Here is a 10,388-nt window from a genome sequence, read left to right as displayed (position 1 = left end):
CCATACACAGGGTCAAAGATAAGCCATCTAGGACTCCCAGCGACGTACTGGAAAGGACATTCCCGGGGTCTGGGAATTTGAAAGGGGACGATGTGACCGGAGGAGAGGGAGCAGCGAGGGTGACAGGTTGCAGAGCTCCCTCTGTGCAATCCGCTGCACTCGGTCCGGTGCAGGTTTGCGACAGACATAGGTCTACCTCAAGATGGCTCTCCGCAACCTCTCTGAAATGATTTGGTGCTGGTCTGAAGCAGTTACTCGGTGGACAAGTACTAGCTGGCAGCCTAAGCTGAGATGTCAGAGACTGAAAGGACTTGGAAAGTAATTTGTCCTTTAATATTTAGACCATACTCATGCACAGTGGGAAAATTTGTTTTACCATCGCTTGGTTTGCTGACAAACAGGTTCAGATCTGAATTCAGCAATCATACACATTTCATACTGAATTAATTTTAAATGGTACACTTGAGCTCACGTTACTATCCAAATTAGATCTACTTTTAATAATGCTCAACTGAAAAAAAAATTCCTATTTGCTGGGAAAAAAATAAAATTAAAATGATGGAATCACAGGACAATACAGCCCAGAAGGGGCCTCAGGAGGTCTCCTGCTTGCAGCAGGGTCACCAGGGAGCTCAGATCAGGTCTCTCAGGGCTTTGTCCTGTTGGGGCTTGCAACTCTGCAAGGATGGAGCCTGCACAACCTCCCTGGGCAGGCAAGCTGCTCCACTGCTTGACTGTCCCTGAGGGGAAAAGGGTTTTCCTTGCGTCCCATCTGAGCCTCTCAGTGCAACTTACACCCATTGCCTCTTGTCTCTCCACCGTCCATCGCTGTGAAGGGTTTGACTCCATCTTCTTGACGGCTTTCGTGTAGGTTTTGGGGGGCTGCTGTTTGGTGCCCCCTGACCCGTGCCTTCCCCAGGCTGAGCCAGCCCTTGTCCCTGCAGGGCAGGACAGTGCTGCAGCCCTGGACACCTCGGTGCCCTCGTCTGAACTTGCTCCACTTTACTGATGGGTTTCCTCTGCCGGGGCTGCCAAACCTGGCCAAACTACGCAGCGGTTGTCTCACGAGCGCTGAGCAGAGGGGGATTATCACCTCCCTGGACCGACTGGCCACGCTCCTGTTCGTACAGCCCAGGACACGGCGGGCCTTCTTCGTTGCAGCCGGGGCCACTGCTGGCCCTGCCCAGCTCGCCGCCCGCCACGGCCCCAGGGCCTTCTCCGCAGAGCAGAGCTGCTCCCCAGCCCTGGTGGCTGCAAGGGCCGTCCCTTCTCGAGAGCGGGAGTTGGCATCTGCATTTGCTGAAATCGTATCGATAAAACCTTTTTTTTCTTTTCTCTTTTTTTTTTTTTTTTGTTTTCTGTTTTGTTTTGTTTTCCTGCACGATTTGGACTTTCATTTCCAAGTCTCGGGCAGAAATCGCCCCGGCACTTTCCAGTGGCTAAACCGACCGGGGCGGGGAGCTCCGGCAGCTGACCGCAGCCCGGCTGGCGCTCGCCGGGCAGGCAGCGCACCGGCAGCGCGCAGGCAGCGCGGACCCGCCGCCGGGCGGGGCGGGGCGGAGCGGAGCGGCGTGTGCCTGCGCCCCGCCCCCACTCCGCTCCCTCCCCACGTGGCCTCCCGGCACGAGCCGCCCGCTCCTCCTCCCCCGCCGGCCCCCCCCCCCGCTTCCTCGCCGGCGCGCGCTGATTACCATAATAAAGCCCCCCCCCCCTTTTCTCCCCTGCCGGCCAATGGGAACCCAGGAGGCGCCGCCAGCTGCCGCCGCCGCCGCCGCCGCGTGGGCTATAAATGGGGCGGCCGGCGGGCCTCTGCCTCAGACTGCTCGGGGAGCGTGCGGCGAGGAGGCGCTGGGAGCCGTCGCTGGCCGCCGCGCTGTGGGGACCCGCTGCTATGACTCTGGAGGAGATCCACGGACAGGAGCCTGTGCCTGCGGGCCACGACTGGTACGTCTGGGGGGCTGTGGTCGAGGGGCGAGGGAAGCGGGGCGGCGGGGACGGTTGCGGCCCGGCGCTGACTCTCTGCTCTCCCCCGGCGCGCAGGATGCAGGGCGCCGGCAAGGCCCTCCACGAACTGCTGGTGTCGGCGCAGCGCCGCGGCTGCCTCACCGCCGGCGTCTACGAGTCGGCCAAGCTGATGAACGTGTAAGTATGGCGGGCCGGGGCCGGCCGCCCGGCGGGGCGCGGGGGCTTCGGGGCCGGCCGCGGGGCTCAGCGCGCCGCTCCTCTCTTGCAGCGATCCCGACAACGTCACTTTCTGCGTGCTGGCCACGGACGAGGAGGACGAGGGGGACATTGCCCTGCAGATCCACTTCACCCTGATCCAGGCCTTCTGCTGCGAGAACGACATTGACATCGTGCGGGTGAACGATGTGGCCAAGCTGGCTGCCATCGTGGGGCCCAGCGAGGAGTCTGGGGAGCCGCGGGACCTCCACTGCATCCTCATCACGGTGGGTGTCCGGCGGGAGGCGAGCGGTGCTCGGTGCGCTGTCCTCCCGGGCCGTGCTTGTGCTACCGGCCTCTGCTCGGGGTGGTGAGAGCCCTTCGGGGGTGGCCCTGTCTCCCGCTGGTAGTCAGATCCCCTTCTGGGCAGGGAAAGGGGGCTTGGCACACACCGTACAGCAAGCCAGCTGAGTGGTGGTAGTAGGCTGCGCTTCTCGTAACTGTGGATTTCCTGTGTTGTCCACAAGGGTAACATCTTTGCTTCCTGCTTTGTCTGTGTCGGGGCAGAAGCTTGTCTGAAAATGCCTTGCTTTGGAAGCTAATGCATCTGTAAATACTGTTATGACCTCGGCTGGTGGGCAGCGCTCATGGTGTGCAACTTTTTTCTTTCTGGCAGAACCCGAATGAAAATGGCTGGAAGGACCCAGCTCTAGAAAAGCTGAACTCGTTTTGTGAAGAGAGCCGAAATGTCAATAATGACTGGGTGCCAACTATCACCCTGCCCGAGTGATGGTGACCCAGTGCATTGGGGAGGCTGAAACCTTTGTTGCATTCTCTACGTGGTGTGGGTTCACCGAAGTGTGCAACAAGCTGCTGATTCCATGGATTAGCCTGGTCAAGAGACTGGATTAAAGTCACTCAGACTGGCATGCAGTGGGCTCTTACGGAGGAGAAGGAGGAGAACAGCTCGCCTCACCAGTGAGCCTCAGTAGGCTGCAACCATGGAGAGGCTGATGTACCATGGAACTGAAAGAAGTATTGCAACTTTCTTGGTCAAGTGGAGCTGTTTCTAGAAAGCAGAGAGAAAGTTGGGGGAAGCGGGCCAAAACTTTCCAGAAGGACTGGACAGAGTACTGTAACTAGGAACTGTTGGTGCTGTCTACAAAACACAGAAGAAAGCTTCAATATTTGATGGACTGCTAGGGACTGATTACTAAGGCAGATACAGAGACTCCAAAGTGGACAGACTTCAACAGGCCTCTTGGGTCACTCTGCAGAACTGGTTTAATAATGCAATAATTTTTATTGAAGTATTTGCTGCTATTGAAGCTTTCATAATAAATTTTTGACAATTAAATTCTGGGAGTGTCTTGCTTACTGGGTGGGGAAGCATGTCACTGAAATACCACTGATGTTTTGCTCGTGTGCTGTAGTTGAAGGCATACTCCACAGTAATGTAGCTATTGCTCAAATACTTTCTCTCCTGGGCCAGCTGAATTAAGAGCTGTGCTGTCTAAGTTGATAATTCAACCTTTCACCCTCTTGCAACAGCTGCTTATCGCAACAGCTTGCAAGACTAAGGAGCTGCATGCTTAATGAGCTCACTTATTGTAATAGGTGGTCTTTGTAGCCTACTGAAGGAACACAATACATGTTAGAAACATGGATTTTTGGAATACAGTAAATTGCATCATTAGTTCTTAAATATGACTTGGTAAGACTCATTCAGAGCTACAGCGTTCCCACTTGACAGAAGCAGCTTAAACATGATGGGGGGGGCTGCAAATCTCCTTAGATGTCAAATGCATCTAACATTTGCTTTGATTAGAATGACATTGTTAAATCTAAAACTAGCTAATAGTGAATAAACATCACATCTGCCACTAGCTGCTCTGTGATTGCCATATGCTGTAACAATAGAAGCTGTCAATCCAGAAGCCAATTTTGCAAAACCTAATTGCGTGACAACGCCAAATTAAGTCCAAAACAATTTTAAGGATGGTATGGCCTTTTTCAGAGATCCTGTCATGGAAAGTTAATATTGGCGGGCTGATTTGGCCCTATGTTAAAAGGGAAAATATCGCCCCATTTCTGTGCACAATCTATACATGTGCTCCAGGACTTTACATTAAAAATGGCATAGTAATGATCCCTTCTCCAGAAAGCAAGAAAGCTGAACTACTCACTTCCTCTATAGGCACTAAAAATACTCAGTTATCACAACTACATTTCCTCTAGGCTGGCTTGCAGTGATTGACAGTAGCACTTGCCGAAAAGTGGTCATTTCTACATGGGGTATCTTGAGCAGTTGTGGTTTCTGGGAAGCTGCTTGCTCTCAGTTTCATTGTTCCTGATAAGGGAAGTTCAAATGCAGCTCCAGCATTCCTGGAATACGCTCCCTTGTACAGGAGGTATCTAGCACTGCTTGGCCTTTGTTACTGTGTTGGGAGAGGCTGCAGGGTGGCAATGTAACCAGAGTTTAGGCTGAAGCAAAAACTGTAGGAGCCTCAGACCTCTGCAAGTATTCTTTCTTGCACTTAAGATACAGGAGTTTCTGCGCAGCCTGTTCTACTTAACCTGCACTCATCAATTGGTGTCTGCTGTAGGACTTTGAGAAAAGTCACACGGAGGAGCTAAGAGAATAAACACCTTTGGCAGCTGTGATAGCAGGAACTGCCTTTGAGGCAATTGCCTTGATATATAGAAAATATCAAGTCTGGATGCTTTATTATACAGTTTTATATTTTTCCCTTAGCAAATGCATGTTCTTCACTTTCAATGGTTTTACAGCTGAGAAACATATTTCTGTTCCTTGCTTGGGGCCTAATCACTACTCAGAGCCAAGAACAGATCAAAGTGAACTGTCCTGAAATCAACTTTTATGTAAAGTGTAAGCAGTACTTTATGGCCTTGAGTAAACAAAAGCCTGAGAAGATCGAAGGAAGTTCTCAAGCATGTATACAATTACATATGAAATTACATATACAATTAAAGTATAGCAGGGGAAAAGTGTGACTGATTTGTTGGCTGAGACAGTAGGCATAGACAGTTGTACCTTGTAGGAAGTTTAACTTTCCAGCTTTTATAGAAGAAATATATTATGCAGCAAACAATGAAATTAATGAGGCAATACCGAACTACACTTGTGAGGATGTTGCCTCTAGTCCCTTAGAAGATGGAGGCTGACCTTCGTCTCCCCAGTAGTCTTGTGAAGCTGCAAGCTATGCCTCGTGGGAGGTACGCGATTTCTTATTTTAGTGGCCCATACAATTCTCCTGAAATCCCTTCTGGCTCAATGCAGATACACTGTAATGCGAATAGTATTAAACTGAGTTAGCCTGCAAGTGTTATTAATACGGCGTTGCAACCAAAGGCAGCTGTAACTTGCAAGTTATGTGTTGCTGCAAATATCTGTAATGATCAACACTACTTAATGTAGCAAAAATTCAGCAGCTGGTATCTACTGATACAAGTAGACTTCATCTTTACGTGCTCAGATACATAACTGCAAGGAGCAACCATACAGTTATTAAGGATAGACTGTAGGCTTGGGTATTACTGACTGTAGTGGGGACAGCTGGTCGGGAGATGTTGGTCGGCTCACCAGATGTCCAGTGTGTTTTGTCAGGTATCTGGGGGATCTGGAGGGTGGGCACAGTAACCTCCTGTGTCTGTGAGCAGCATACCTTGCTTTCCCAGGGAACAGAAGTGCCCAGGACAGGGACACTATGGATTTGCAGGGCTGGCAAAGGACTGCTGGGAGCTCTGCCGTGGTGCCTGTGTCCCAGCTGTGCTGCACGATCTTCGCAGGCTGGCTTGCGTTGTGCCCTGGTGGGCCACATCAGGGGACTCTGGGGAGGAGACTGAGGTTAGTAGATGTTAATAATAAAGGTTGTTCTCCAGGACATGGGCCAGCCTAGTGACACAACAGGAGGAGCAGGACATGGAGTGAAGTCACGGAGCGGTGGTGCTTCTGGCTCTGCTGCTGAAGGTCTGCTTTCCATCAAGCTCTTCACCTGTGTGCCACTAGGTGATCAAAACTGTGTATTTAAATATTATGATCATAGACATTTGTGTTGTGCTGTGCATACTTCTAAGAACTCTTTTTTTATGAAGTCATGTATAAAGTTTAATTTAAGATTTTTTGAGCAGAGTGTTTAAGTTTCTGCCCGGGTATCTATTTCACCATCTAATAGTGCTGACTGACAGGAATTTCCCCTCGTATGCTGTTTCCTTCACTTATTGCTGTTTTCTTCCTGTTACACTTCTGTGCATCGCTTTACTTTTCTCTCTCTTGTGGTTATAGGTGGTGATCTTCTCTTTAGATGCCTGATTCTTTTAGTGTATGCTATATTGAGTTAACTGCCTTATTGTCTTATCAGGATATATATGCATACTGGCACACAGGATACAGTTGTTGTAAACAATGCTTTGTCTTTGTTGTTGAGTAAGAAATACACAAAGGGAGATAATAAAAAGTGTATTAGAAAGAGGCAGGCAAACTGCTGCACAGAATAATGTTTGCATAAAATCTGTGCAAATGCTAGATGATCTGATCAAACAGCATTTATAGTACTGGATGCTCAGGGAAGGAGCACTGACATGCCCTCTTTGCAGCCTTGGAGTTCTGCAAACTGGTGAGTTTTAGTCGTAGGTGGAGACTGTTTGGATTAACGTATGTTCTGCAAGGAGACAATCTTTGCAAAAATGCTAGTGGCAGAAACATGCCATAGCAGCACTGTCTGACACATAAGGGAGACCTGGCTCATGTCAACACATCTATTAACTCCAGCTCTCAGATCCCCTGTCATCAGGAGGAGAGCTGTGTGTGCCCAAGTTAAACCATGGCAAGTACACAGACAGTATATTACTAGTGGAAGAAAATGTCATCACATGTGTGAGCAAGAGAGGTGTGTGGAGAAGGATGTGTGAATATTGTATTCCTTGTAGGGACACACATTGTGGACAGCTGTGCTCATGACTATGCATCCACAAGATCTCATTCATAGTAAAGCAGCAGTGGCATAAACCAAGTACGGAGGAGGGATGGAGCTGTACAGGTAGTACATATGCCTCACCAGAACCATTCTTTCTACGGGTTTTTATGAAAACTGCTTCTCATTCCTGCTCTTTCCTTATCCATTTCATCACGGCAGGTATGATTTGCTCACTTTGTAAAGTCTGAACATGCAATGATAGGATATTGGAAAAGCTGAGTTAATACTTCATATGTAATTATTTCATACTGAATGAGTGAATGCTCGTATTATTCTTCATTGTCCTGCAGTAAGAAATCCTTACAGACAGCATTCGGAACATTGGCGTGTATGTGAAGTATTAATTTGAATATATTGGTATCTTTAAAAGTACAATCAGATCCCAGACATAACAGTTGTAGTGGCTATAAAATCTCCTCCAATCTCCCACTGCACTGGCATATGATTTTTTTGCTGTGCTTATTTTCTGATTTTTATGCATGGAAAGAACACAAAATCATTTTCTTCTGTGCGCCTAATCCTCTCTGTAGAGCTGACTTTACTTTGAAATCATGACTTTGAAAAGTTAGTATGAGTGCGCACTACTCATTCAAAACTAGTTTGTGCAACTGTTGTTTTTTTTTTTTTTTTTCCGCCTGTGTTGGAGACATAGCTATAGAGATATAACGAGAGGTTTACTGACTGATTTAGTACTTCCTGCATGCTACAACTGATGAGAAAAAAGCCACTCTTTTTTTGAGAAGAGCTGTTATAACTCCCTGTAGAAAGTCCCACGTGCTATAATCCATTGCAGAATAGTGATAAAATTTAACAAAGAACACCCAAGATGAATTTCAATATCAGAAGCAATTTTTTACTGTCCCACCACACCATGAAGTTAAGAATTTTCAGAACGGTGAATCCAAGGTTTGCTTCCTACTCCCTGTTTTGGGGCACCTAATCTATAGCAGCCTAGCTTTTACATCCTACTGAAGCCAGCAGGAAGTAATGCTGCTTAGTAATCTCTATTTAAATGCCTAAAAAAGTAACTAAGGGTCAAAGTTTCAAATTTGTCTTCCAGAAACAAGGCACCTCAATTAGAAACCTACCAGGTACATTCAGATACCTATATGCTCAGCTGGGAGCCCAGAGTCGAAACTCTCCAACCAGTCAGCTTATTTAGCTGTGTAGCTATAAACTTACACACCAGACTTCAGGCTTTACCCTTCTGCTTAAGAATGTGTACTGTAGGGCAGAGCTGCGTAAGTGTTTTAGCTTGGATCAGCTGAAGTGAATCTGTGGATCTTTGCCTGTTAACCTGCTTTGGTTCACATGGCAGAACAGAGTTGGAGCATGCAAACAGGATTTCTCTTGGAAGAAACCAAGCCAGAAGACATACTTTAAGGGACTGGCTAATGCTTTCCAGCTGCTATTGGGCATTCAATTCACAGGACCACACTTGAGGAACATACAGCACAATTATTTGCTGATTAAGAATAAATAGGCAAGTCTTGGCAATAAAGGAAGAGAAATACGTTGGCCTACTTTTCAAAAAAAGAAGAGATTTTAGTGTAATACACATACCAATTTGTTTTAAACAATTGTGTGCTCTTGAATTAACAGGGTTAAAAATCTGCTTTGGCAGCAGCTTGCTGAACTTAATTGTTTCTGAGGCAAGAACGATGAATGGGACTATTTCTAGAAGTGGTTGCCAAAGATTTTTTTTGTAATAGACCAGCACTGCCCAACTGGCAGCGTCAGGACGGCTTTGCCTGGCCCATTGCCTTTGTGCCTGAGGAGCAGGTGGCTTAATGGGCCGTGCATGCTGATCCTGCCCCACTGCCATGCCACCCTGTAGGACAGCCGGGGCACCGTGCGAGTCCTGTGCTGACCAAAGCAGGGACTGTCCCCAGCGTGGAACCTATCCTCTTCAGTTGCCACTCGTTATGTGGCTGGACCTTCTTCGCAGGTACAATGGTACACAATACTTGTGGATGATTTCCAGATGACGTAAGGATGAGTAGGACTGTACCCCGAAAGAAAATTTTACATTGAGATCTGAATCACTGGATTAAATTGTTACAATGTCACAAAACATTTTTTAAAATGTAGATAAGCACAAGGTGATGCATCTTCTTGCATGGTAGGAGATGGTAGCTACTGAATGGGAGACTATGAAATCTTACACCACTGCCAATGTCTATTGCTGTTGTACAACATTTCTGTGCTTTAAGTTTGCCTATGTTAAAAACAAACTCCTTACTGTAGGCTGTTTTTCTGCATGTAAGAACGCATTAAAAAAATGCGTACTGTCATTATAGGTGGTTTCATGCTGTTGAAGGCACGTTTATGGAAAGTGAGTGCAATGAAGGGCAAGCTAGTTGGGTGCAGTTAAAAATAGAAGGATGGTAAAGTGCTTCACTTTTTCCAAGCTATCAGTTGTATCCTTCACTAATACAGATGTTCTGTCTTCTGTACTGCTCTGTTTCTGTAGCACTATAAAGTCCTTCAAATAAACTGCTGAAGAAGAAAGCAATAACAAGCACTGCATGGTTTGTACTAAATGACTGTGTTATTTGGACACTACCCCTCCTGGAGTGCTGCAGAGGAACGATAGATGGGCTGTGCACAGCCTGCCCTGTCTAGGGTGGGAACCGCTCACCCACACTGATGCCAGGCTCAGCCTTGCATAGGTCACTGCCTCACTGAGTTGGACTGAATCGCACAAGTTTAAAAACAGGTGTTTTGTTGTGCTTCGGGGCCATAGGTAATAGAAGCATGCTCTCTGCCTATTAAACGTGATGACAAAATTGTCCCAGGTCTCTCTAACCATCTGGCTAGCCAGTCTAATTTAAAGCAAAGGTAGACTGTGTGGCTCTCTGGAAAGAGCATTTTTCAATCCAGAATCTGGTTTCTTGATTTAAATAAATTTTAAAAAATGCTCTTTGTTTGCTTTTATATCTAAACCAGCTTTCAGGCACATAGCCATTCTGGATGCCCTGTAACACATGTGAAAATATTGTTTAATTGGGAAGGATGTCATGTTTTTATCCCTATACTAAGGTACCTTTTGAATTTTATAAGATTTTCTTCACTTCAAGATATGTGCAATATGTAAAAAAATTCTTAATTTAGAGCTAAGTCCTGAGAAGCACCAGAGGACCTGGGTGGCTAAATTAGATAAATAGATAACTAATGCTAGCAATGAATCATGATAGTTGTACTCGTAAAATAATTCAGACATATTTCCAG

General features: G+C 47.1%; 1 protein-coding gene across 1 annotated transcript; it reads left to right on the top strand.

Moving 5' to 3' along the window:
- The first annotated feature begins 1,776 nt into the window (after positions 1–1,776).
- Positions 1,777–3,517, top strand: GADD45G (growth arrest and DNA damage inducible gamma). Its single transcript, XM_030005717.2, has 4 exons — positions 1,777–1,944; positions 2,041–2,142; positions 2,234–2,447; positions 2,837–3,517. Exons 1-4 carry the CDS (start codon positions 1,790–1,792, stop codon positions 2,948–2,950), a joined length of 585 nt encoding a protein of 194 aa, XP_029861577.1. The 5' UTR covers positions 1,777–1,789; the 3' UTR covers positions 2,951–3,517.
- Positions 3,518–10,388: the final 6,871 nt, after the last annotated feature.

Source organism: Aquila chrysaetos, chromosome Z, assembly GCF_900496995.4.
Source record: "Aquila chrysaetos chrysaetos chromosome Z, bAquChr1.4, whole genome shotgun sequence".
Taxonomy (NCBI): domain Eukaryota; kingdom Metazoa; phylum Chordata; class Aves; order Accipitriformes; family Accipitridae; genus Aquila; species Aquila chrysaetos.
This window is presented reverse-complemented; position numbering and strand designations above follow the sequence as displayed.

Coding starts and splice junctions, on each gene's coding strand:
- GADD45G (XM_030005717.2), top strand. CDS start 1,790: ATGGGGCGGCCGGCGGGCCTCTGCCTCAGACTGCTCGGGGAGCGTGCG. Junction 1,945..2,040: donor GTGCCTGCGGGCCACGACTG/GTACGTCTGGGG, acceptor CCCGGCGCGCAG/GATGCAGGGCGCCGGCAAGG. Junction 2,143..2,233: donor TCGGCCAAGCTGATGAACGT/GTAAGTATGGCG, acceptor CCTCTCTTGCAG/CGATCCCGACAACGTCACTT.